This window comes from Saccopteryx leptura, chromosome 2 (genome assembly GCF_036850995.1).
Source record: "Saccopteryx leptura isolate mSacLep1 chromosome 2, mSacLep1_pri_phased_curated, whole genome shotgun sequence".
In the NCBI taxonomy this organism is placed as follows: domain Eukaryota; kingdom Metazoa; phylum Chordata; class Mammalia; order Chiroptera; family Emballonuridae; genus Saccopteryx; species Saccopteryx leptura.
The window spans coordinates 321,473,758-321,501,435 of NC_089504.1; the positions used below are offsets into that span (position 1 = coordinate 321,473,758).

Below are 27,678 nucleotides of genomic sequence, written 5' to 3' on the forward strand. Positions count from 1 at the left end.
CCAGGCAAGCACAGGGTTTTTGAACCAGCGACCTCAGTATTCCAGGTCGATGCTTTAACCACTGCGCCACCACAGGTCAGATTTTTTTTTTTTACTTTAAAAATATGCCAAAGTTAGTTACATTGATTACCAGAGTGAATAATGGCTCCAAAAGCTTTTATTTGTGATGAAGTGTTCCCAACACTGTGGGGTGGAGCGTGGGAGCGTACAATGATCCTCGGGCCCTTGCAGTTACTGTTCCATCTGCCTAGAAGGCTCTTCCTTCAGACACCCTCTGAGGGATGTTACCTCTTCCAGGAGACCTTTCCTGTGTACCCTGTCCCAGAGGGTCCTTTCCTCTGCTGCCGCCACCTCTGTTTCCTTTTATTACTTTTTTAAAAATTTTTTTTATTTATTCATATTAGAGAGGAAGGGGGGAGAGAGAGAGAGAGAGAGAGAGAGAGAGAGAAGGGGGAGGAGCAGGAAGCATTAACTCCCATATGTGCCTTGACCAGGCAAGCCAGGGTTTTGAATCGGCAACCTCAGTGCTTCCAGGTTGACGCTTTATCCACTGCGCCACCACAGGTCAGGCAATCATTAGTTTTTCATTGCGCGTTGCAACACCTTAGTTGTTCATTGATTGCTTTCTCATATGTGCCTTGACCATGGGCCTTCAGCAGACCGAGTAAACCCCAGCTGGAGCCAGCGACCTTGGGTTCAAGCTGGTGGGCTTTTCCTCAAACCAGATGAGCCTGCACTCAAGCTGGCAACCTCGGGGTCTCGAACCCGGGTCCTCTGCATCCCAGTCTGACGCTCTATCCACTGCGCCACCGCCTGGTCAGGCTCTTTTTTAATGATTTTATTTATTGACTTTTTATAGAGAGGAGAGAGAAAGAATGGAAGGGGAGGAGCAAGAAGCATCAACTTGTAGTAGTATTAATTTCTAGTATGTGCCTTGACCGGGCAAGCCCAGGGCTTTTGCACCAGTGACTTCAGCATTTCAGGTTGATACCTTACTTATCCTCTGCACCACCACAATTCAGGCAAATTTAAGTAATCTTAAAATATCCAATAAATAATAATAATAAAAAGAAAAATATAGCCTAACCAGGTGGTGGCGCAGTGGATAGAACGTTGGCCTGGGACACAGAGGACCCATGTTCAAGACCCCGAGGTCGCCAGCTTGAGCACGGGCTCATCTGGTTTGAGCAAGGCTCACCAGCTTAAGCCCAAGGTTGCTGGCTTGAACAAGGGGTCAATCTGTCTGCTGTAGCCACCTGGTCAAGGCACATAAGAGAAAGCAATCAATGAATAATTAAGGTGCTGCAACGAAGAACTGATGCTTCCTATCTCTCTCCCTTCCTCTCTGTCGAAATAAATAAATAAATAAATAAAATGTATAGTCAAATAAATAATAAATGGTGGTACTTGAAAGTCTGTATTTAGGAAGATGAAACAAAAACTTGATCTGTGGTTGCCTTTTAGGGATTCTGCCCGACCTGTAAACCTAAATGGGAATTTCACACATCACACCTAAATGTACACACACACACTCAACATGCCTATATTACTATGACTTCAAGCCTTCAGAGCTAAGTATGGTCACTTCCTCCAAATGACTGAGGAGCAGAGGGGGAGCAGTGGTGAGGACACACTTCCCAGGCTCTTCTGAGGACTCTACATTCCTGCCCTGGGGGGTCCAAAAGACTCTTTTTTTTTTTTTTTTTTTTTTTTTTTTTTTTACAGAGACAGAGAGTGAGTCAGAGAGAGGGATAGACAGGGACAGACAGACAGGAACGGAGAGAGATGAGAAGCATCAATCATTAGTTTTTCATTGTGCGTCGCAACACCCTAGTCGTTCATTGATTGCTTTCTCATATGTGCCTTGACCGCGGGTCTTCAGCAGACCGAGTAGCCCCTTGCTGGAGCCAGTGACTTTGGGTTCAAGCTGGTGGGCTTTTGCTCAAACCAGATGAGCCCGCGCTCAAGCTGGAGACCTCGGGATCTTGAACCTGGGTTCTCTGCATCCCAGTCCGACGCTCTATCAACTGCGCCACCGCCTGGTCAGGCTTCTTCTTTTTTTTTTTTTTTAAGAGAGAGGAGAGGGAGAGACAGAGAGAGGAGAGACAGAGAGAGAGAAGTGGGGGAGGAGCTGGAAGCATCAACTCCCATATGTGCCTTGACCAGGCAAGCCCAGGGTTTTGAACCGGCGACCTCAGCATTTCCAGGTTGACGCTTTATCCACTGCGCCACCACAGGTCAGCAGGCTTTTTGTTGTTGTTTGTTTTTTTGGTGACAGAGACAGTGAGAGGGACAGACAGACAGGAACGGAGAGAGATGAGAAGTATCAATTCTTCACTGTGGCTCATTAGTTGTTCATTGATTGCTTTCTCATATGTGCCTTGACCAGGGGCTACAGCTGAGCAAGTGACCCCTTGCTCAAGCCAGTGACCTTGGGCTCAAGCCAGAGACCCTGTGCTCAAGCTGGTGAGCCCACACTCAAGCCAGATGAGCCCGTGCTTAAGCTGAGATCTTGGAGTTTTGAACCTGGGTCCTCTCTATCCCAGTCCTACACCCTATCCACTGTGCCACCGCCTGGTCAGGCTACCTTGTTTTTTCATGTAAGCTGCCTTGAGCAGCTGATTCTTGCGACCAGAGCTCTGTACATATTTTTTTTTTTTTTAATTAAATGCAAACTATCAGCAGGTGTCTCAGGAGGTGGGAGAGTACTGGGCATGGCAGGAAGAAGCTCTTTAGTCATTCAGTCCTCATTCATGAGCCACACCAAGGGCCTGGTGCTGTGCTAAGAATTGAGAATACAAAACTCTCCCAAGGAACTCATCATTCAGTGGGCTCTAATGAGTGTAGCCTTAATCAGTAAATAGAGTATTGGGAACCAAGGCTGAAGAGGCTGTGGATGGAGGCCCACTGAGAACAGGGTATGTCAGGGCTTCCTCCAGTCCTGTTCACCCCTTGGAGGTGTTCCTCTAATGTGCTATTGCTGACTAATGTTTAAAGTATGACTCTTTCTAAGGTTATTTGAAGTTGTTTTTGGGGATATTTTAAGTTTTAATGGAGAAATCCAAACTCAGAGAAAGGTGGAGAATAAATGAACAAATGCAACTTGGGGCTCATGGTAAGGAGATGCCAAGCTTGAGCTTTTTTTTGGTCAAGGTTTCTGGCTACTTTGTCTTGCGGTCCCCCACTGGAGCATAGGATTTGATTGTGGCTATTTGTCCTGTAACCTGGTCACACAATGCAGTCCACTGAGTATAGGTAAGAGACAATGTCCAATCTTGAACCTAGACATTCATTGAAATAAAGGAGGTGGCTATGATTTACCATTTCTGTTTTTACCTATAAAACTCACCATCAGTACTTCCATACCTCTCAGATCATTACCTGCACACAAAATTAAGAAACATACAAAAATCTGTAATGCATTAATGTAGCCGGTATCTGAAAATAGCAGCTCCAGCCACAAACCAAAGAACAGGTCTTTGTGAAGAGTGAGAAAAGCTGTTTGCCCTGGGCTCATCTTCTAAGACACAGAGAGAACTCTCCACTCATTACTAAAGTAACGTCTTCAAGCAGAGAGAAATCAATTAGAGGAAAAGTAGGATATCTTAGTCCATTAGATTTTCCTTTCCTACTTAGGTCCCAAGGCCCTATTCTACCAGAGCCCAAGAGAGCAGGCAGGTAACAGACCCATTACAAAACATAGGTTTGACAGCATTAGCAGAGGCCAGGCTCAAAACAAAGTACACAAAATTGGAGATGAGTAACTTTTGTGGTGTAAGGACTCATGCTCTCCTGGTGATCCTGTTATATACCCTGACCTTGGACACTGCCTTAAGGAACACGGCTCCACTCCAACAGCTCCAGTAAATGTTTGAAATTGTCCCCGAGTTTTCAAACATTGAATTTGATCTCCTCAGTCAAATTAACACTACTTAGGAAGATAAATCAGTTTCAGAAACACTTCTCTATTAGATTTGAATCTAAAACCACACAACTTCCTGAGCAGTTTCACACGTGGAACTACCTTCCCAGGCAATGCAGCACTTTTATTTTTTTTTGCATTAACAATATCAAGAGATGACATTCAGTCAGGTCGGTAGTCCAGTCTGTTTCTCTGAGTGGCACTAAGGTCATACTTTAATGTACCCTGACGATGTTTATTTTATTTATTTATTTTTAAGATTTTATTTATTCATTATAGAGAGCGGAGAGAGAGAGAAGGGGGAGGAGCAAGAAGCATCAACTCCCATATGTGCCTTGACCAGGCAAGCCCAGGGTTTTGAACCGGCAACCTCAGCGTTTCCAGGTTGATGCTTTATCTACTGCGCCACCACAGGTCAGGCTACCCTGACAATGTTTAATTGTCCCCTGCTCATCATTAGCAATTCCAAGGCTGAAAAATTATGCAAAGTCCCTTAAGGAGTTCAAGTTACCCTGACAGATAAAAAGGGAGCAAAAAGAAGGCTTAGCAGATGGCACAGAAGAAAAGGGAGCAGGGGGCAGGAAGTCCATCTGTTTTACCTAAGCCCCAAAATCCAACTCAGGTGCTTGGAAGATGTAATGAAAACTGCTCCTGGTGCTTTGAAATGCTTCAGAGATGCCAACGGAGGGTCTTTAATGGACCATTGAGTTAACGTTCTTCATTCCAAATGATAAGTGAAATACCATTCCTGATACTCAGTCTTTTCCTTTTAAAGAAATTCAGTGCAATGAAAAGATGTGAGGTTCACTCCCTCCCACCTTTTAAAACTCGTTAGGTGAGGCCAAGGTAGGTAGATGTCGGCACAGGAGCAGAGTTGTGGTGACCCCATGGAGGTACTGGACTCAGGGCAGGGTGAGAAGGGCGTCTATATAAGAAAGTAGTGGCAAGAATGGCATGGAGTGAGGTGTCAGAGGTGGATGCCCTTCTCACCAAGAGGGTGGTGGCACAGAATGGTTATGTATGAGGGGACTGGCCCAATATAATAATGGGAGCTTGGGATTGTTGGAAAAGTGAACAAGTACAGGGAGAGAGAATTAAAATTAGAACAAATCCTGTGGTGTGGAATTGAAATCAAAAGTATTGCCTGGCCTGTGGTGGTGCAGTGCATAAAGCATCGACGTGGAATGCTGAGGTCACTGGTTCAAAACCCTGGGCACGCCTGGTCAGGCATATATGGGAGTTGATGCTTCCTGTTCCTCCCCCCACCTTCATCTCTCTCTCTCCTCTAAAATGAAATACACACACACACACATATGTATTTTTTAATCAAAAGTATTGATTTGAACTGATGGTTTTCAATACATGTAAGCATAGGAACATAGATGCAAGGGTATGTATACATACATACATATATCCCTTGGCTCCATGCTTAGGTGGCCAGGGAATATTAACATCCCAATAGCAATGAGCATACTTAGCTTGGTTTCTGAGTACCTTTCTCCTCTAAAGAAACAGCTCCTTGGGGGAAATGGCTGACTCAGACTGGGACAGAAAAAGTACAAGATGAGCCTGGAACAACTTGTGCATGAAGTGCTCAAAAAAGAAAGGGGACACATCAAAAGATTACAGAAGCATTTGAACAGGTTCCCGCTGGCCAAATCTGTGACAATACAAGCACCAAAATAATAGCATAAAATATAATCATCCATTAAGTCCATATTAAGTACATAGATAAGAAAAGAAAGCCTTCCTTACAGAACATCAATAAATGTAGAGGTACTGGGATTAGAAAATACCATACGACCACTATCATAGTAGTAATCAACCAAGAAACAGCAAAAGATGCTGAAACCAGGGATAAAGTTTGGTAAGGAACAGGATAGTCTCAGAAATGCTTATTAGTAACTTTTTTCTCTAACTAGTAACTTTTTAGTAGAAAATCCCAGCAGACACCACCTCAATTAAGTGATCAAGGTTAACATCACCAATGGGGTATTCTGAAGCATGTATCCTTATAGGAAGCAATGAGAGAAGTAGAGCATCACTTCTGACTACTCCCAAAAAGGAAGAACTTGAACCAAATCATGAGGAAGTATCAACAAACCCAACTAAGGACATTCTGCAAAGTAGTCTGTAATCTTCAAATGTCAAGGTCATGAAAACAAGCTTGAATGAAGCTGAGACATGATTACTACATGCAACAAAATGGTTTATTTTTCAATTTTTTAAGACTTTATTCATTTTAGAGAGGAAAGAAGGAAGAGGGAGGGAGGGAGGGAGGAAAGAGGGAGGGAGGGAGAGGGGGGGGAGAGAGAGAGAGAGAGAGAGAGAGAGAGAGAAGAGGGGAGGAGCAGGAAGCATCAACTCCCATATGTGCCTTAACCAGGTAATCCCAGGGTTTTGAACCAGTGACCTCAGCATCCCAGGTCAACACTTTATCCAGTGCGCCACCACAGGTCAGGCCAAAATGGCTTATTTTTAAAGTGATAAATCATATATTGGGACCATTGGGAAAACTTGGTTATCTATGGATGGTAGTGTTTCCATGTAAATTTCTCCTTTAAAAATAATTTTTTAATTCAGTGATATTAGAGAGAGACATTGACTCATTGTTCCACTCATTTATTCATCCGTTGGTCAATTCTTGTTGTATGTGCCCTCATGGGGAATTGAACCTGCAACCTTGATGCATCCAGATGACGTTATAACCAACTGAGCGACCTGGCCACAGCCCTAATTTCATTTTTTTTAATTTTTATTTACTGATTTTAGAGAGGGAGGGAGAAGAGAAACATGAAAAGTAAAAATTGAAAAAAAGAACATATAATGATGATCACATTCAGAAGTGAAGTGACATGGCACTACTATTGTGTCAAACATTTAAGTGTAGAATAAAAAAGAAAGACAATTTTGCTAAAAGTGAAAAAGATCTTTTTAATTTTTAAACAGTTTACTTAGAAGGGGAAAAGTACTTAAAACACCCTGGAACCAGATATTTGAATTCCCAAATAATTTAATGAAACTTACAGTCAAATGAGTTTATCATACATGACACTTATACATGGAATTTTTTTTTTTTTTTTTTTTTTTTTACAGAGACAGAGAGAGAGAGAGGGATAGATAGGGACAAACAGACAGGAACAGAGAGAGATGAGAAGCATCAATCATAAGTTTTTCGTTGTGGCACTTTAGTTGTTCATGATTGCTTTCTCATATGTGCCTTGACTGGGGGACTACAGCAGACCGACTAACCCCTTGCTAAAGCCAGCGACCTTGGGTCCAAGCTGGTGAGCTTTTTACTCAAGCCAGATTAGCCTGCGCTCAAGCTGGTGACCTCGGGGTCTCGAACCTGGGTCTTCCGCATCCCAGTCCGATGCTCTATCCACTGCACCACCGCCTGGCCAGGCTGGAAATAAATTCTTGATGCCTTTAAAATTCCCAATTTACATGAATTTCAATTAAGATATTATAAAATGACAAGATTCTTTGAGATATCACAATAAGAATAAGCTGGAGAAAAGTATATATTAAAGGGCTTCACAAATATGAAGCATGATTGTTAGAATCTTGATAAGTAATTTTTCCTAGGTTCAAGGCTCAAGTTTGTTTGATTCCTTGAGCTGTCCAACATCAATAAGACACCATTTGTGGTTGTTCTTTTAAAAAAGCCATAGAGGCCCTGGCGGGATAGCTCAGCTGGTTAGAATGTCATCCCAGTATGCCAAGGTTGGGGGTTCCAACATGGTCCAGGCACTTGCAAGAATCAACAAATGAATGCATAAATAATTGGAACAATAAAACCATGATTTTCTAAAATCAATAAATAAAAAAATTTTTTTTAAATAAGAAATAAAGAAAGCCAGGGAGGCACTCTCCCTCCCAGGAGCATGCCCATACCTTTTATCCCTCTCAGGTGTGCATCTCCTAAACTCCAAGGGTCCCCATGAGACTTGAAACCAGGTGAGCACGGGCAGTTGCAGCTTATCCTGGGGTTAACCCCCTCAGCCTTTCTCCAAGGCCCTCTTTTCTATGACTTTTCAGTAGCCAATAGCAGCTCTACCTTGGCTCTCTCCTGTTGCTTCTTCTATCCTAAGCCTTTCCCTGTTTCACTGGACTCTCGAAAAAAATTTAAAAAAAATAAAAGTATAAAAGCCAAGCAGCTCCCATGCCGTCAGGAGCCAGTGCTGGACAGAAGAGGTTTGCGATATTTGCACTGAATCCAAACTCGGTACATTGTCAGCTGTTTCCCTCGGTTCACTTGCAATCGGCGATCCATCAGGTTCTGAACCTTTTCCAGTCCTGCAGTCGTGAAAAGTGTGTCCAATTCATCTAGATTGGAAAAGAGATGTTTATATATTTTCCCCAGAAGAAAAAGCATAGTGTCTTTCACTTCCTATGTTAAATGAAGCTCCTTGAGATTGCTGTCATTATTTATATATTTTAAGTGGCTTCAGGAGAGCTGTTTGGTTACAAATGCAGAAATGCAGTAGTGGCTTGGAAATAGCAAGTTCATGTGTAGGTATGGGGAGCCTGACCTTCTGGGAAAGGTGGCCTGGAACCCGAGGGAGAGCTTCTCTAAGAGTCAGTCAGCTGATGGGGAGGACTTTTCATGAAGGGCTCTATGACCACCTTAAAATTACATGTAAAAACCTACATACAGAGAGTTCAAGGGCTTACAATAGTCTCAATGTACGACATTTCGAGTTTACAATGCTCATTCCCATAAAAACTTTAAAAAATTGAGACATGAGTGTTTCAGCTTACGCCATTAGCGTCATACTTATGGACTACATGGGCAAACTAGTTTGGTTGCGCGTGGCGGAAGAATACACAGTCCAGCATATTTATGTCCTTTTCCCTTTTCTGTGGCTTGTGTTTTTATGTTCTAGATTATGATTTTATAAATGTGTTAGGATAAGTGACTTAGGTTAGGGTCGTTTCGACTTACATCAAAATCTGGGAACGAAACTATGTCGTAACCCAAGGACCCCCTGTATATGTATGTCTAAAGCCCCCCTTTTATTCTTTTTAGGGGAGAGGTTCCATCACTTTAACCAAAGGCTCATTAAGTATGTGACCTGACAAAGGGCCCAGCAATGGAGTTCTTACAGCACCCATCAAGGAAAGCTGTAGCTGGGCAAGCAGCAGACGAGAGCACTTTGGGTGATATGTGGAACCCAGGGAATGGTAAGTTCACCCTAACACAAGTACACCTAAGGCACAACACAGCTCGGAGAGTGAAACAGCTGAAGTTTTGCAAAACGAGCTGGTTTCCTGTTTTGAACAAAGTGACAGAGAGCAGAACAAGGCAGAGGACTGAAGGCGTACACGCTGAGTATCTGGAGAAGGCTGAGTGGTTCAGGTTGGCTGTGGGGGACAGGAAGGGCAGGAAAAGGCTGCAAAAGGTAGGAGGGTAAGATGATTTACATGTGCGAGTCCACTGAGGAAAATTTAATGTGGTACTACTATACTTCCCCATGTATAAGACACACCCTTTCCTGAAATATCTGGGGTCTAAAAACTGGGTGTCTTATACAGTGGTTGCAGATTTTTTTACTTGCATTACTTGAAGAGTTGTATGAATTTTATGACAAATAAAACGAGTTCAATAACTTTATGTAATACATTTTCCCCCCAAATTTTGGGCCTCAAAATTAAGGTGCGTCTTATACATGGGAGCATCTTATATATGGGGAAATACGGTACTTTAGGAGTATTAGTATAAGGATGAGTGTTGTTTCCATACCTTGTGTGAAGAAGTAAACTCTGGTGCCATCGCCTCTCACATAGAAATTTTCAGATAGACACTGACCTGCAGAGCAATGTGGCAAAATCAGAGAAAATTTAAAGCACTTCTCTGAATTTCACTGTCAATCAAAGGTACATCACAGATCATCTTCCTGGGCAGAGAACAGAATTCTTTCTTGGTAACACTTGGTACTTTGCAGGAATCTGCAATTTCTCTCCTATAAAGGAATGAGGCTGCAGAGAAGAGCAGCCCAAAGGGAATAATCAAACTGCAGGCTAGGTAACACATGCAATTCTTAGTCCCCTGTTCTAGAGTTCTGGTTCATGCTGAAAAAAGGTTATTTTTTCCCTTTCCCTGACTAAACACCTTATATTCTTTGTATTAAAAAAAAAAAAAAAAGGGCCTGACCAGGCGGTGGTGCAGTGGATAGAGCGTCAGACTGGGATGCGAAAGACCCAGGTTTGAGACCCCGAGGTCGCCAGCTTGAACGCAGGCTCATCTGGTTAGAGCAAAAGCTCACCAGCTTGGACCCAAGGTCACTGGCTCGAGCAAGGGGTTACTCAGTCTGCTGAAGGCCCACGGTCAAGGCACATATGAGAAAGCAATCAATGAACAACTAAGGTGTCACAATGAAAAACTAATGATTGATGCTTCTCATCTCCCTCTGTCCCTGTCTATCCCTCTTTGATTCTCTCTCAGTCTGTGTAAAAAAAAAAAAAAAAAAGGAAGGGAAGGAAGGAAGGGAAAGAAGGAAAAAGGAAGGAAGGGAGGGAGGGAGGGAGGGGGGGGAGGGGAGGGGGAGGGGGGGAGGAGGAGGGAGTGGAGTGGAGGGGAGGGGAGGGGAGGGGAGGGGAGGGGGGAATGGAAAGAAAAGGAAGGAAGAAAGGAAGAGGGAGGGAGGGAAAACATCAAGCAATATAGCTAAGTCTAAGGAATGGAAACTTAAGACAGCAACTAATACCATTTTGGTAACTGTCATTTCGCATGTCTCTCCATGTGTCTACACACACACACTCATAAATGATAACACATACACTGTTTTTATCTTGGACACGCACTCCCTCCGTTGCAAATGCCCTGACTTTATGCCCGCTTAATACCCTGGTGTGTAATCCTTCACCTTTTGAATGTCAATATAATCTTACTTGCTTTACTTTTTGTATCTTTCTCCAGCTACTGTTATATGTGAGATCAAGTTTGAAATACTCATCTGTACACTGCTTTACTCAGGTGGCAATACAATGGAACTCCCCCACTTACCTCCAACACCAGTGTTATGGGAACTACCTCATGCGACAAGCACTACATTCCCCTATCCAGAGGCTTTCACTTTGTTTCCAAGATTTTGTTTTAGTCAGGGCACATAAGCAATCAGTGAGTGCACAACTAAACGGAACTAAGTGAACGACAAGTTGCTGCTTCTCTCTCTCTTCTACTCTCCCTCCCCCACCCTCTAAATCAATGGAAAAATTATAAAAAAAGAAAAAAATTACCAAAAGGGTTGTTGGGTTGAATAGATAACACAGGGTGCTTTTAAAATGGCCATAACAATTCCTGTTTTACCAGTAATGGAGGAACATATCTTTCTTTGAATTGGCCAGCAACAGGTTTAAGAACTGGTATCTCATGATTATTGTAATTCCCTCAAGTTTTGTTTTTGGCTATTTGAATTGTTCTTCTGTAAATCAAAATATTCCTTCCCTGTTTTTCTGGTTGGGTCACTGATCTTTTCCTTATCAGTTTGCCAAGAGTCCCTTGAAATGTACAGATATTAAGTTTTTAACTGTGCGTGCGTGTGTGTGTGTGTGTGTGTGTGTACACACACACAAACATATATATATTTCCAGGACAGAGACAGAGAGAGGGACAGACAGACAGGAAGGGAGAGAGATAAGAAGCATCAATTTCTCACTGTGGCACCTTAGTTGTCCATTGATTGCTTTCATATGTGCCTTGACTGGGGGCCTACAGCAGAGCGAGTGACCCCCTGCTCAAGCCAGCGATCCTGGCCTCAAGCTGGTGAGCCTTGCTCAAAACAGATGAGCCCGCGCTCAAGCTGGCAACCTTGGAGTTTAGAACCTGGGTCCTCCACATCCCAGTCCGATGCTCTATCCTGGTCAGGCAAATCTTTAACTGTTTTATGCACTGAAAATAAATTTGTCTTTTAACTTTTTAATAACATTGTTTGCCATACCATACCACATTTTTTTTTTTGTGGGAGAGAGAGACAGGAAGGGAGAGAGATGAGAAGCATCAACTTGTAGTTGCATCACTTAAGTTATTCATTGAGTGCCTCATATGATCCTTAAGCCTAGCCAGTGACCCCTCGCTCAAGCCAGAGACCTTGGGATCCTATTGATGATCCTACACTCAAGCTGGTGAGCCTTACTCAAGCCAGATGAGCCCACACTCAAGCTGGTGACCTCAGGGTTTCGAACCTGGGTCCTCAGCATCAACATTTTATCCATTGCACCACCACTGGTGAGGCTGATGCCATACCATATTTAAAATTATTTATGTAAACACCGCTTTTTCTTAAAAACAAACAAATAAAACAAAAACAAAAGCTTCTTTTAAAGGTAGCTTAGTTTCAAAAACCTCCTAATAACCAACCTAGAATACATAATTCTTCCAAAACAGACCATCCTAGTCATGTATTAAGTAGCTTTATAAATGGAGCTATAATTCTAGTCTTTATTCTGTTCCACTGATTTGTATGTCTATTCTGATGGCGAAACCATTGTTTTCATTATAGTTGCAAATACCTTTTTTAAACCGAAGCTGAGCCATGTCATGGCGGCCATAATCTCGCAAAAGCATCATCCCTCCAGGCTTCAGAAGCCCACTCAGCCCGTTGATAGCCTTCTGCATCCTGTGGGGTAACAGGGGATGAAAATCAGGTCTTTTTAAGGACAGGATTCCTTTTCCTTTTTGCATGTTCTGGAAAGCCAGTGGACTTCTAACCCTGAAATCTCAGATCTTCTGCCCCTGCTTTAGTTAGAATGGGAGCACACATCCAAATTCTCTCTCTCTCCTCTCACTGAAGAAGAAAGAGAGAGAAAGAAAGAGAGAGAGAGAAAGAGAAAGGTGGGGGGAAGAGTGAGAAGCATCAAGTGATAGTAGTTGCTTCTCGTATGTGCCTTGACAGGACAAGCCCAAGGTTTTGAACAGACTTCAGCATTCCATGCTGACGCCTTATCCACTGTGCACCACCACAGGTCAAGCACTTATCCAAATTCCTGATGTGCCTTCTGGGGCCTGATCACAACTGAGGATAACCTGCTTTTGCCTTAGGGCTCTACTATAGGGGAAGTGACAAAGTCGGCTTGGCTCAATTCCTGGGACTGCCTCATGAAGAAGCCATTCCTGCCCTGTACCCCATGGCTCTCATGGGAGCCCTGACCATTCACTGTGGACTGCTAGCTGACTCATCTGCCTGCTCTGCTAGGCCCAAGCTGTTTGAATGCAGAGACCGATCTTTCCATCGGTTAAATAAAGACTAAACCTCAAGAAGTTACAATTTACATGGTGACAGTATGCAAATCAGTAACTATGGGCACAGCATTTCACATATCCTACTTCACTTTTCACATCAAGGTCTGTTAGAGGTTTCTGCTTTTCTAATTTCATAAGTATAAATGCTACAAACTTACAAAAAAATTTGAAAGTTTATTTAAATATTGAATAATTTATTTTAACTTCAATGCTTTGTTTTAGTCCGTGTCAGTTTATAAAAGTTTGTAATATTTAAACTTCTGTACTTATTAATGTTTTGAGCCATGCCAGGCCCTTTGGGCTGTCCTCCATATGCCTTTACTGCACACTGATAATATCCCCATCAGGTCAGATGACTAAATGCTATTCTAGAGAAAATAGGCACTAGACAAAAATCAATCACTCCCCCGGGGTCTTCAACCAACATTGCTTCCTTTAGATAATATGTATTTCACCAGGAAGACGAGTTGCCTATGTCTGTGAGGCCTTAGCAGTATCTTTTAGGGTACAGCAATTGTCTTTTATTTAAGTTGATTTTATAAAATTCTAGCATACTTCAGTTTCCCACAGACCTTAATCATCAGAGAACAGCTTAGTTAAGCTTCACTGTAAATTTTGTGCTGTTAATAAACATGGTTTATTTAGAATATTTAAAAAGACCAATAATGAGATGTTATCTAACAGTGGTGGCACTCAAATATCTTAAAGAGCATAATGTGAGAATATCAATGGGACATTTCTCCACACATTCATTAAAGCTGGCTCATCCATTTTGCAGGGATATTACACAATAAAAATGATAAAAAGAACCAACCACTGAAGTTAATAAACAGAAGTTGGACCAAATTTAGGAAAATGTTTGAGATGCTTCTATCACTCTAGATGGAGTGGCTTCTTTCTATCAGAACATTCTTTTTATTTAGGGCTCAACTCTGACATCAAGGTCCCTGATGGAAGCTTTGTTTTTGTTACACTACTGGTTAAGGAACCTACAACTTACTTGTCTGGAACAATTGCTGAAAGAACAAATATGAGGATGATAATATCAAGACTACCCCTGGGAATTGGGTAAGTCTTATCTTCGTCACACAAATCGTGAACAAAGGCAAAACACCGAGAAGGATCATATGCTGGATTTGTCTGCAGACAGTTGGAAGACAGAAACACATGGGTTAGAGAATGTTCACAGAACCTCAAGGCAAGCTAATCTTGCTTTCAATGTAACTGCAGTTACTTCCCTCTGAGGGACAGAGCTCTGATCACTAAGGCACACATTCTTACATTATTCTACGCAGATTTAGATCTGAAGACTACAAAATAATCAGGAAGATAGGTGACCAAGAGATAAATGAAAACCTCATAAAGAAACAAAACATATTGAAAAAGCATGATTTAAAACAACTCCCAATCCAACTACAGCATATTACACAGATCACAGACTTCTCCAGGAAAAATTCGTTTCTCTAAATGTGGAAAATTTAACTTATTATAATAAATGCATTTCAGGGTAACTTCCCTTTTCATATCTCTTTTCTCCAAAAATGTGACTTTGTTCCTCATTAGTCATAGCTAAGTAAAAAGAAGCAAGCAGATTACCAGCTGGGCTAGGCCAACCAGACTCTTTCTGGGGACTTTGGAATAGAGATATAGTCATTCCGGTGAGATTCTGAGAATACCTAAACAGGGTGAACTTGTAAAGGACTGGGAGGGGCAAGCATGCCAAGGCCATGTGCAAAACCAGGAAAAGCCTATTATAAAAAGCTAGTCTGCAAAAACAAATTTATTTATTTTTCAAAAACAAATTTTACTTTCTTTTTATTTTTTTTTTGTATTTTTCTGAAGCTGGAAACGGGGAGAGACAGTCAGACAGACTCCCGCATGCGCCCGACCGGGATCCACCCGGCACGCCCACCAGGAGAGATGCTCTGCCCACCAGGGGGCGATGCTCTGCCCCTCCGGGGCGTCGCTCTGCTGCGACCAGAGCCACTCTAACGCCTGGGGCAGAGGCCAAGGAGCCATCCCCAGCGCCCGGGCCATCTTTGCTCCAGTGGAGCCTTGGCTGCGGGAGGGGAAGAGAGAGACAGAGAGGAAGGGGGGGGGTGGAGGGTGGAGAAGCAAATAGGCGCTTCTCCTATGTGCCCTGGCCGGGAATCGAACCCGGGTCCACCGCATGCCAGGCCGACGCTCTACCGCTGAGCCAACCGGCCAGGGCAAAAACAAATTTTAAAAAGGCAAGTAAGCACTGGGCAATGAGAGATAAAGACACTAAGAACCTGAGAGAGGTGTAGTGATAGAAGGGGCAGCAACATCTTACCAGACAGCCGACTTGCCTTGGTATCTGACACCTTTTCAGGGCTGAGTTTCAGTCCTGGCTGCATTTTATACTCTTGGGTTCTATGACATTCTACTTTATTGGTTGAGTTTGTCTACAAGTTTCTGTGACTTGTAACTCAAAGAAACCTGACTGAACAATCATCTCATTTTAATTCTTTTGTGTGTTTTTTTAATTTTACTTGAGAGAGAGAGAGAGAGAGAGAGAGAGAAAGGGGGGGGGGAGGAACAGGAATTATCAACTTGTAGTAGTTGCTTTTCATATGCGCCTTGACTGGGCAAGCCAGCAGTTACGAATCAGCAACCTCAGCTATTTCAGGTCAGCGCTTTACTCACTGTACCACCACAGGTCAGGCATTTTAATTCATAAGTTTGGAGAGGTCAAAAGACCCGCCCAAAGCTCCAGAGCTGGCAAGTGGCAGATTCTGTATGTATGTTTGGTCCTTTCTTTTACTCCAGGCTGTTTCAGGAAATCTTTGACTTTCAGACTACAGTACAATAAGAAAATAACTAGAAACCGTGACTTTTACGAGGCCTTTTCCTTTTAACCAGTGAAAATTACTGATAGGAGCCACCATACTTACCTGGACCAGTTGTATAGCTGTGGAAGAAAAATCACAACAGTAAACAAAGAGTCTTGGGTCACTGAAATGGGCAGGAAAAAAAAGCAGAACAATTACATTACAAACTGGATTATGTCTATTCTCTTTCCTAAGTAACAGAGTTAAACTATAAAAGGTACCACATTTTATGCATACAACAGGTTTTAAACCTCACTAATTTCCCTGATGACAAAGATTATTAGCATATCAAATTAAATAAAAACATTCCATAAATGGATAATGTAGAAATCCAAATCTCCTGTAACCCATGGTTCCCCATAACTACTGTCACATCTGGTGTAGTAAGATTTTTGATAAACAACCCCAACTTTTCTTTTTGCTGTCATATGGTTAAACTTTACAATATACTTACTTGTTGATTTGTAGAATTGGAAAGACTGTGTTTCCAACACCACAACCAACCTGCAGATAGAAATGTGAACTATCAATCACAGAACTTTCTAAATTATCTGAAGCTAAATAAATAATCAACGATAGAGAAACTTGCCTAATTGTGTTAGGGATGATATAGCCATCAGAGGTAAACAGTATCCGACACTCCCTAATCTTGAACCCAGGAACCCTAAAAGAGTTAGCATGGGTTCTTTTTTTTTTTTTTTTAATTTTTATTTATTTATTTTTTTACAGAGACAGAGAGAGAGTCAGAAAGAGGGATAGACAGGGACAGACAGACAGGAATGGAGAGATGAGAAGCATCAATCATTAGTTTTTCGTTGCGCACTGCGACACCTTAGTTGTTCATTGATTGCTTTCTCATATGTGCCTTGACCGCAGGCCTTCAGCAGACCGAGTAACCCCTTGCTCGAGCCAGTGACCTTGGGTCCAAGCTGGTGAGCTTTTGCTCAAACCAGATGAGCCTGCGCTCAAGCTGGCAACCTCGGAATCTCGAACCTGGGTCCTCGGCATCCCAGTCCTACGCTCTATCCACTGCGCCACCGCCTGGTCAGGCCTAGCATGGGTTCTTATTACCAGAAAGGAGTTAGTCTAGAAAAAAGGGCATGGATTACTTTCACTTTTTTAATTCTAGTGCATGATCCTGTAGATGAATTATTTTCTTACTGAGCTCCACTATATCACAGAAAAACGTTTCTAATAGACTGGGCTGAAAAATTCATGAAAAGGGAACCATGATTACACTGTCCTAAATACAGTGCGGGGTGTGGTAATAAAAACAGCGACCTTTTTGCCATGGCAAGATAGCTCGGGTGGCTGGAGCATCATCCGGAAGAGCAGAGGTTACCAGTTTGATTCCCAGTCAGGGAACATACAGGAACAGATTGATATTCTTGTCTCTCTCTCTCAAATCAATTAAATAAACATTAAAAAAAAAAAGAAAAAAACAGTGACCTTTTACTAAGGGCTTACTATATGCCAGACACTATTCTTAGACATTTTAAATACATTATTTCAATAACTTTCATAAAAACTATGAGCAGAGACAGAGAGAAGTCACACTCTGTTTGGGGAGGGTAAGAGACTAATATAAGGTCATGCCACAGGACTCAGTCTCAAGACTAATCAGCTTGCAGCAGAGTATGTAGTCACCATTTGTGAATTTATATTACAGTACCCACCTAGACACCTTTCCAGGTCTAGCCTTGCTTCTACAACAGCATGCAAACTTAGAAGACAAGAATTCTCCCACATCTGAGAATCAGGCATCATCCCAACTAACCTCTCCACTTCATATATAATTGTTCATAAAAGAAGTAACAGAAGTTGTTCAGGGACCTGGGCCTCTTTTCCAGATGGCAGGTACAACACGACCTACAATTTTCAGATGCTATATGACATTCCAGGGTAGTGCCTCAGGTGATCTATCTTTGTTTGCCACAACCACCAGATATCTTGGTCTGCATTTTGGGCATTTCAGTTCAAAAATGGAAGTGATTCCTGGCCAACATAAGAGTCAAGTCTTCCCCTCTGAAACATCTTTGTGGTCAGCCTCTATATACTGACCATGTGCACACCATTATAATTTTACTAACCCTACCACCAGGACAACAAAGGGAGGTTACCTCGAGTATTCGATAGTTGGCTGAGGATCCAGGAAACTCATGAGCACAGATTTCCAGCTGACTGACTTTCTGAGTTACATTCTCCTCCACAGAGAGAGTCTTTGTTTTATGCCCCAAGCTGTCTGAAGAACACTTGTGCTCTTCTTCTATTATTAAACCAGGTCCATCCTCATTGCCCCTACATCCAGACACTTCAATCCTCTGATTTTCTGAGAGCAAATCCAAATGATTTTGGTTTTGAGTAGGTGCCAGCTCTGGGAATTCAGTGAAAAGCCAATGCCTGTCCTTGAAAAACCCATTTTCGTGGATTTTGTAGAAGTCATTCCAATATTTGTGGGCATTCATCTCATAATCAACTGTAAATGTTTAAGAAAAAAATTTAAGAACAATTTCTCAATACTTAATTTATCTAACGTCAATTGTCACCTTGCTTCATTTTATAATAAAAGTATCCTGAATTAGAGCCATAATCTCAGAGACAGAGATCATTCAGTCCTACCACCTATCATACTTGAATTCCCTCCATATTTTGTCCTTCCACAGAGTCCAACTTCTGCCAAGGCACTTACTACCTATCAACTCTCTCACAGCTTTGGATGGCTCTTAACTATGAGAAAATTATAACCTTAAGCAAAAAACCTGTCTAATCACTTCTGGTTAAAAGGGCCTACCATTTCTCAGGGCCGTACAGAACAACTATTTTGTATTTGAGGGCAGTTATTTTTCCCTCTAGATCTTTTACAAGGTAACTCTCCCAGGTTCTTCAGTTGCTCCCCACGTGAACTCAATGGTTCAGGTACAGGTAGCTTTTCTTCCTCTGTCTGTAGTTCTTTCTAGTGTGGAGCTTAGAAATATATATATATTCTGCTACTAATAAATACTAAAAATGGTAAGAAGGCTAAAAGGAAATAGTGAATGCTGGCACAAATGAGAAAAGTTTTCATGACAGAGGACAGGACATACCAAAGCAGCTGTTATTTATGGTAATAAAGGTTGTCTTCACTTTCAGTTCTCTGTTCTTTGTCAATACAGGACCTTGACTAGTGTAGTAGAAAGAATAAATATCTAAAAAACTGGGCTTCAGTTCCACCAGTGGTACTACTAACAGCTTACTTCTGGGCAAGGCACTTAATGTCCTATGGTCCAAGCTTCTTTGACTGTAAAATCAGCATATTGGACTATGTGATTTTCAAAATCCTTTCAACTTTAACTTGCTTTGACCTAGTCTGTCAAACTATATATGGCAAATATTTTGTAACTAAAATCTTCTAATTGTTGTACAGAACTCTTTCAGTCCTACCTTCAATTGTCTCTTAGGACATAGGCCCTAGTTTTAGCATCTAGGGATATTTTGCAATGATACCAACTGCCTCTCTAGAAGTGGTTTCTTTTCTTTGTCCAGACTTATTGCCATTCTGCTTCATCCATCTTTCCTTGGCTGAAGCTTTGAATCCTCACAGCCAGTACACAAGACATAATTTACCAGTTATTAGACCCCTCCTCCAACAACATTTGGAATCCAATCACTTGGATCTAAGTTCAGTGGTAACATTTCCGCAGGCAAAGTGTAACCACATGGAAAACACATCCTCTAAAGACAGCTGTGTGCTGACTGCCATAGGCCAACCATATTAATATGGTTCTAGTCAACACAATTAAAAACTTAAAACACTAGAAAATATCAACCAAAAGTAAAACACCCTCTATGCGCTAACAAGATTTTACGGGTGTAACCCTTCTCCATCCTTGCACATCCTCTTTCTCTCCCCTTCTACCTCCCAGCCCAGGAACAAAGGCTCTCGGGAGCTTCGGTTCTCTGGCCTGCCGGGGAGGGCGTCTTGCAGTGCGCTAGCCATGGGTACCACTGAGGGACCCCCTGGCGCACCTTGCTTCTCCTGGCACACTCGCTGGGTACTGTTCTCCCGGACTTTTCTCTCCGCCGCCGCAGACTGCTCTTCCGACCACTCCACATTGTCCCTAGGAAAATCAAACAGGCAGCTTAGAGTCCTCACGTTCCAGCTGTGGACAAGGAGGGCTGGCCTCGGAGCGCCTCTCCCGCGGGAGCAGAGCGCCTCGAATAGGGCATCGGTACTCGTAGCCGGCGGTCAAGGGTTTCCCGAAGCGCTCTGGGCGGAGGGACGGAGGGCGAGCCGCAGGCTGGCCAAGGGGAAGGGTGGTTACCAGGCATTGTAGTGAAAGACACGCGCCGGATCGCTCAACAACCGGCTCCCGAACTGCTGCCTCTTCCCGCCTGCCTCGACCGGCGCCCCTCCACCGCAGGAACCAGCCATGACACCGGAGCCGGAAATGTCCGTCTCTCGGTAACCCGAGAACTTCCTGCGGGCCACGCCCCCTTCCGGAAGGCGCGGTGTCTGGGCGGGAAAAGACGGAGGCGGGGCAGCTCCGATGGCCTGTGTCTGGTTGGCGTTCGAGCTTCACGGCTTGGGGCGGTCCTCGAGTTTGGGAAGGGCTCTGGTGGGCGTGCATGGCGGCTAGAAAGTGGGAGACATCCCACTTGAGCCTTCTTTCAGTGCTGGGCTCTGGATTCCTCCGTTTCACCCAAATTAAGGATACTCAATTCCTATGTATACCTGATGGCCAAAAGAATTGTGGAAGGTAATACGCAGGGCGAGGAAACGGCAATTTTCTGTCCTCTAAGAATCAGCTTTTCACACTGAAAAGCTATGATATATATAATTCCACATTATTTTTCTTGGGGGAGGATATGAAATAACCAAGGAGAACTTAAATTTTTATAACCTGTTTATTTATATCTAAGCTTATGTGCATAATCAAGATTGCAATTCATATGCAGATATATGTAGTTTCGTTAAATTAATACACTTAAGTCTTACACTTTTTTTTTTTTTTTCATTTTTCTGAAGCTGGAAACAGGGAGAGACAGTCAGACAGACTCCCGCATGCGCCCGACCAGGATCCACCCGGCACGCCCACCAGGGGCGACGCTCTGCCCACCAGGGGGCGATGCTCTGCCCATCCTGGGCATCGCCATGTTGCGACCAGAGCCACTCTAGCGCCTGAGGCAGAGGCCACAGAGCCATCCCCAGCGCCCAGGCCATCTTTGCTCCAATGGAGCCTTGGCTGCGGGAGGGGAAGAGAGAGACAGAGAGGAAAGCACGGCGGAGGGGTGGAGAAGCAAATGGGCGCTTCTCCTGTGTGCCCTGGCCGGGAATCGAACCGGGTCCTCTGCATGCTAGGCGGACGCTCTGCCGCTGAGCCAACCGGCCAGGGCTATTTTTTTATTTTGATAATTACTACAAGTGGATTTTGACAAAAGCCTAGAAGTAAATATGCTGTCAATGTAAGATAAGATTAGTTGAGAAGACTTCCAGAAGAGTGACTATCACTTGGAGGAAGAGAAGAAAAGGGTTAATGAGTTATTTGAGTAGTGCAGTTTTAGCACCCTGATACCCAGTGATTATTTCCTCTATTGCAGATTCTTTCCATAGTCAAAACTAAGGGGAGCAATGAGAACTTCTATACCTCTCCCACCAAAGAAATGGGAGCAATCCCCAAACCCTCTCTAATCACAAAGAGAAACACACAAATGAATAAAAGATAATAAAGAACTTGTACTTTATTTGTAAAAAAAGGTTTTATTTATTGATTTTACAGAGATGGGGGGGCGAAAGGTATCAATACTCATAGTTGTTTCAGTTTAGTTGTTCATTGAGTATTTGTTGTACGTGCAAGCTCAGGGTTTTGAATCAGTGACCTCAGCATTACAGGTTGATGCTTTATCCACTGCACCACCACAGGCCAGGAGCACTTGTGCTTTATTTGAAGACAAAATACTTTTGCCATTGTCATGGTCTTTTGAAACATTTTGAATAAAACTTATCCAAATAAGTACATGGATTTGTGTCTCTTCTCAAGGCCAGCTATATGCAGATATGATGGTTGATTTATATTTATTGTTGGCATCTTGTTCTCTCATTTACAGGCTTTGTTTCTCCCAGATCAAAAGCTGTTAGGGCACCTGACCAGGTGGTGGCACAGTGGATAGAACGTCAGACTGGGATGCGGAGGACCCAGGTTCGAGACCCCAAGGTCGCCAGCTTGAGCGCAAGTTCATCTGGTTTGAGCAAAGCTCACAGGCTTGGACCCAAGGTTGCTGGCTTGAGCAAGGGATTATTCAGTCTGCTGTAGCCCCACGGTCAGGGCACATATGAGAAAGCAATCAATGAACAACTAAAGTGCCAGAGCAAAGAACTGATGCTTCTCATCTCTCTCCCTTCCTGTCTGTCTATCCCTCTCTCTGATTCTCTCTCTGTCTCTGTCAAAAAAAAGAGTAAAAAAAAAAGAAAAAGAAAAAGAGTCTGACCTGTGGTGGCGCAGTGGATAAAGCATCGACCTGGAAATGCTGAGGTCGCCGGTTGGAAACCCTGGGCTTGCCTGGTCAAGGCACATGTGGGAGTTGATGCTTCCAGCTCCTCCCCCCTTCTCTCTGTCTCTCTCTCTTCTCTCTCCCTCTCTTTCTCTCTCTCTCCCTCTCTCTCTCCTCTCTAAAAATGAATAAATAAAAATTTAAAATATATTTAAAAATTTGCACTTAAAAAAAAAAGAGCTGTTAGGGCTCCCAATCAACAAGTCCCACTGTATAATTTCTTGCAAAGAGCTCGATCTTGAAGTTACTTGTTATAAAATTTACAATAGAGTTATTTAAAATGTCAAACAATTTGGGCCCTATTGAAAAAATGCGTTAAAGTATCCTAAACTTAACTTTTATGCTATTATCTTTGATTGACCTGTACAACTCATTTTTCTTCATCTTTTGAAGCACCTAAAATATTTTTTTCCCTGAGAATCTTGGAAGACTGAGTCCTTCGCAATTATCAAGACTTCATACTGCACTGCGTTTCGGAGGAGTTAAGGGTCCCTCTGCTGGCCAGTAGAGAAAACTTTTCTAGCTCAGTGGGTGGCATGGGTTCAGAAGAGGTTAAAGGTTAAGTACTCTAGTTTGGATTATTGCCTTGGGTGTCAACCCCAGCCGCCAGTAGTTAATTGCTTCATGCTTTCTGTTTCAATCAGTGGCAATTCTGGTCTGTGTAAGTATGTGCTCTGAATCTGAAGGGCCAGGGAAGGCTCCCTGGTGTCCTAATTTGCGTTCCTTAAAGTTTCACAGAACCTGGACAGCATTTGTGGCAGCCCTAGATAATTGAATAAACTGGTTTAAAACTTTAATTTTAAAAGACTATTTTTTCTTATTGCAAAAGAAATATGTGTTTATTGGAGAACATTTAGAAGACACAAGTAAGACAAAAAATACCCCATCCCATCCTTAATTAAAATTTTTTTTTTAGATTTCATTTATTTATTTTAGAGAGGAAAGACAGAGAGAGAGAGAGAGAAGCGGGGAGACAGGAAGTGTCAACTCCCATATGTGCCTTGACCAAGTAAGCCCAGAGTTTTGAACCAGCAACCTCAGTATTCCAGGTCGACGCTTTATCCACTGCGCCACCACAGGACAGGCCCCCATCCTTAATTTAACCCATTAAACATTTTGGTTTATATCCTTCTAATTTGGTTTATATTTTTCTAATTTATTTATAGGAATAATTAAAATTTTTTATTAATTTGAGAAAGAGAGAAACATCATCAGTTTGTTGTTCCACTTATTTTTGCATTCATTGGTTGACTCTTTGTGTGTGTGTGTGTGTGTGTGTGTGTGTGTGTGTGTGTGTGTATTTTTCTGAAGTTGGAAACAGGGAGGCAGTCAGACAGACTCCCACATGTGCCCAACCGGGATCCACCGGCATGCCCACCAGGGGGCGATGCTCTGCCTATCTGGGGTGTTGCTCTGTTGCAACCAGAGCCATTCTAGCACCTGAGGCAGAGGCCATAGAGCCATCCTCAGAGCCCAGGCCACCTTTGTTCCAATGGAGCCCTGGCTGTGGGAGGGGAAGAGAGAGACAGAGAGGAAGGAGAGGAAGAGGGGTGGAGAAGCAGATGGGCGCTTCTCCTGTGTGCCCTGGCCGGGAATCGAACCCAGGACTCCTGCACGCCAGGCCGACGCTCTACCACTGAGCCAACTGGCCAGGGCCTCATTGGTTGATTCTTGTAGGTGCTCTGACTAACTGAGCTACCCAGCCAGGGCCAGAAGTAACTTTTCAGTTAAAATATTTTCAGAACAAACTGCTTTGTGCCCCCTCCTTTTACAGTTTCATTGAGGTTTAATTTACAGTTAAATTCATCCATTTTAAGTGTACAGTTCAATGAGTTTTTGTAAAAATCTGTATTTGTGCAACCATCATCATAATTAAGTTTAGAACTGACCCATAAAGTTCTCTCATGCCTCTCAGCAGTAGTAGCCTGCTTTTCTTTTTTTGTTTTTATTTTCTTAAAGATTTTTATGGAGGGGAGGGTTGAGAAGTATAGTTGCTTCACTTTAGCTGGTCATTGCTTGCTTGTCATACATGCCTTGACTGGGAAAGCCCAGGGTTTCAAGCCAGCATTCCAGGTCAATGCTCTATCCACTGTGCCACCACAGGCCAGGCTGCTTCTAAACTTAATAATAGCTCATAAATATAATTTTGTTTGAAATATTCTTTTACAACATCATTTTAATGATTCTGGTATTGTCTTATATAGCTGTAGCCATATCATGATTTGTTGGACATTTAGGCTTCTTTAAGTTTCTTAAAAGTTCAACATGATAGACATCCTTATAATGAAATTTTGTACATAAGTGATTTTTTCTTTTCTTTCTTTTCCTTGGGGCCACCTTTACCATGCCCATGGGAAGCTCCAAGAGGAAGTTAACATGGTGGGACAAAGAAGTAAGAGAAGGGGTAGAGAAGGGGTCAGGAGTTAGGATATGCCCTGTGTGGGGTGTGGGGCTCCTTCATCCCTCTGGGATCTGAGCCTAGTCTAGCAGAGTCCGACAAACGCTTCAGTGGAAGCAGTATTTTCTGGCCAGCTTGAGGTTGATGTACATGATCTTCATCTCCTCGGCCTCAGGGTTCCGCACATCTTTGAATCACTCCCCCTTGGTACTCACTACCTGGTTGTTGATGTATTGGATCAGCTTCTTGAGGGCCTCCTTGGGAGCCATGGGCTGGTGAATCTTCTGATCCTCTGCACTATCCACCATCATGTACTTCTGCAGGATGAAGAACTTCAGCTCATCTTTTTGGGAGCCTCTGAGGCGCCTGGGCAGGTCCTGGTTGGGGCCATCCCAGGCTGGAGGCCCCTCCTCCTTTCCTTCTACCAGCATCTGTACAGCTTCTTCCAGGTCCCCCCGAGCTTTGGCCTGCACCCACTGGGCCTGCTGTACCGAACAGGCAGGGAACACCTCCAGGAGTACATCCACTCCTGGCAGCAGCTCCTCCTTAGCACTGGCTGCCTCATCTTGGGTGTCCCCAGCAGCAGGAGAAGCCCTAGTATCTTCTTTGAGTTTTTCAGGCCGCTGCAGGGACTCTGGGGAGATGGGCACCCGACTTTGGACCTCAGAACTCTGTGGTTGCAGGTTCTCTTTGTTCCTGGCACCACTCAACTACCCAGAGAGCTTCTGCATCATGTCCCCTATTGTACCCCTTGGGATATGGGCGAAGTCAGGCTCATAGGCCTCCATCATCTCAGTGAAGGTCTCCATATCAAAGTTCTCCTCTGATGGGCCTTGAGGGGCCCAGATCCTCCAGGACCCCAAGTACTTAGAAGAAGATGATCTCATCCAAGCTGCAGAGGTCAGCCTCTGGGAGGTGCGTCTGGACAAAGGCAAGAAGGGCTGCACTGACAGTCTTTTCCAGCTTCATGCTCTCTCCTCTTTCGCACCGCAGGGCACCGCCAGTGATTTGTCCTGTGCAGTGCAGGTCTCCCATGATTATTTCTTTAGGAACAATTTCTAGAAGTGAAAGTACTGAGTCAATGGATACAATTAGCTCCATTACTAAGCTTCTTGAGGTCAGGGTATTTTATGTTTGCTTACTGTTGTATATCCAGATCTTAGGTCCAAGTGTACAGCATACAATATGCAACTGAATAAATAATTGGTGAGTAAATGGCTGGGTACCCATTGCTATACTGTATTCCATCAAAGAGATGCCAGTTTATACTATTACCAACAGTGTGTGGCAACTTAATAGAAGTAATGTGTCAGTGTACATTTTAGATTTTCCAGGACAGATCTACTTAAAAATATTATGCTAGTATTCCATTGATCCAAGGAAATAGTCCAATAATTCTAATATTTTGTCATCAAAATATCTATCTTAGATTGCCTGTTATACTCACAGCCATACCAAAAATCTCTTGTCGAACCCATACATCTTGTTTTCTTTCTTAGAAAACATGGGCACTCACCTTAAAGTTAGCTATTTTTTGTAACATCAGATAATATTAGGAAGAACAGCAAGTATATTGAGATGGTTTTTGAATATTCAAGGTAACAAAAATACTTCAAGGATGTGTCATTAAACAGTTTTGGGAGCCTTCACTCTCTTCATTGCTTTTTCCTGGAATGTTATATACATTTTAAGCCACTGGCACCATCGATATGGAACAAGTCTTTTCCTTTTTCTATAAGGGAAAAATTGTAATGGATGATATACACTTATACATGATTACAATAGCCTGACCAGTGGTGGCGCAGTGGATGGAGCGTTTACCCAGAGCAGTAAGATAGCTGATTCAAACCTTGAGGTCACCAGCTCAATCCTGGGGTCTCCGGTTCAATCCCTGGTCAATGCACATATGAGAAGCAATCAATGGGATGCACAACTAAGTGGAATAATGAATTGATGCTTCTCTCTGTCTCCCTTTCTATTTCTTTCTCCCTCCCTCCTTCTCTCTCCTTCTCCCTATATCCCTTTTCTCTCTTTCAAAACAAACTGTTAAAATAGTAAATTTTATGTATATTTTTCCACAATAAAACAATTATAATCCCAACTTGTTCTATTTGTGCAGTTTTATTAAGTGCATTAAAGAACAATAACAGGAAGTGTAATAGATGAGATCAGCTATTTAAAAAAATATATTTATTGAATTTAATGGAGTACAGATTTAAAATGTACAACTCAATAAAAACATCATCTGCACACTGTATCATGCGCCCATTGCCCCAAGCAAATTCTCTTTTGTCACCATTTCCCTTCCCCCTTCGCCCACCTCCCCGATTCAGCTGTAAAAAGAAAAAAAGAAATCTTACCTTTTGCGACAGCATGGATGAACCTTGAGATTATTATGCTAAGTGAAATCAGCTAGTTTTAAGAGTATTCCAAGAGATTGGTGTAAAGGTATGTGGCTAAGGAGCCTTGGGAGCACCCAAATTTAATTAAGATTCCCTGGGAGATGGTGATATTATCCCCTGCAACTGAAACTGAAAGATCATTGTCATCTGCTGCCTCTGGGCATTTGGGCAATAATAAAAATCCTAATGCCACTTACAGTCATATAAATTCAGATGCTTATTGCTGGGAGGGCCCTTAGGGGCTCACAAGGGCAGCTGTGTGTGGAGGTAAGTGCCTGCATTCAGCTTCTCTCCTTTTGCCCAGGCAGTGCTGAACCAGGTGGGGGCAGCAG

At 42.9% G+C, this 27,678-nt stretch overlaps 1 protein-coding gene and 1 pseudogene across 1 annotated transcript; both read right to left on the minus strand.

The window, feature by feature from the left end:
• Positions 1 to 7,765: 7,765 nt before the first annotated feature.
• Positions 7,766 to 20,452, minus strand: METTL2A (methyltransferase 2A, tRNA N3-cytidine). The gene is made up of 9 exons (XM_066363091.1): positions 20,320 to 20,452; positions 20,024 to 20,115; positions 18,139 to 18,494; positions 16,473 to 16,522; positions 16,082 to 16,142; positions 14,167 to 14,306; positions 12,437 to 12,543; positions 9,669 to 9,734; positions 7,766 to 8,251 (listed from the first exon to the last, which is right to left on the minus strand). The coding sequence occupies exons 1-9, from the start codon at positions 20,427 to 20,429 to the stop codon at positions 8,094 to 8,096; spliced, it is 1,140 nt and encodes a 379-aa protein (XP_066219188.1). The 5' UTR covers positions 20,430 to 20,452; the 3' UTR covers positions 7,766 to 8,093.
• Positions 20,453 to 25,050: 4,598 nt separating this feature from the next.
• On the minus strand, positions 25,051 to 25,913 carry LOC136393582 (CUE domain-containing protein 2 pseudogene; annotated as a pseudogene).
• Positions 25,914 to 27,678: the final 1,765 nt, after the last annotated feature.

Coding starts and splice junctions, on each gene's coding strand:
- METTL2A (XM_066363091.1), bottom strand. CDS start 20,429: ATGGCTGGTTCCTGCGGTGGAGGGGCGCCGGTCGAGGCAGGCGGGAAG. Junction 18,495..20,023: donor AGTGTGCCAGGAGAAGCAAG/GTGCGCCAGGGG, acceptor AAACATTTACAG/TTGATTATGAGATGAATGCC. Junction 16,143..16,472: donor CCAATTCTACAAATCAACAA/GTAAGTATATTG, acceptor TGCCCATTTCAG/TGACCCAAGACTCTTTGTTT.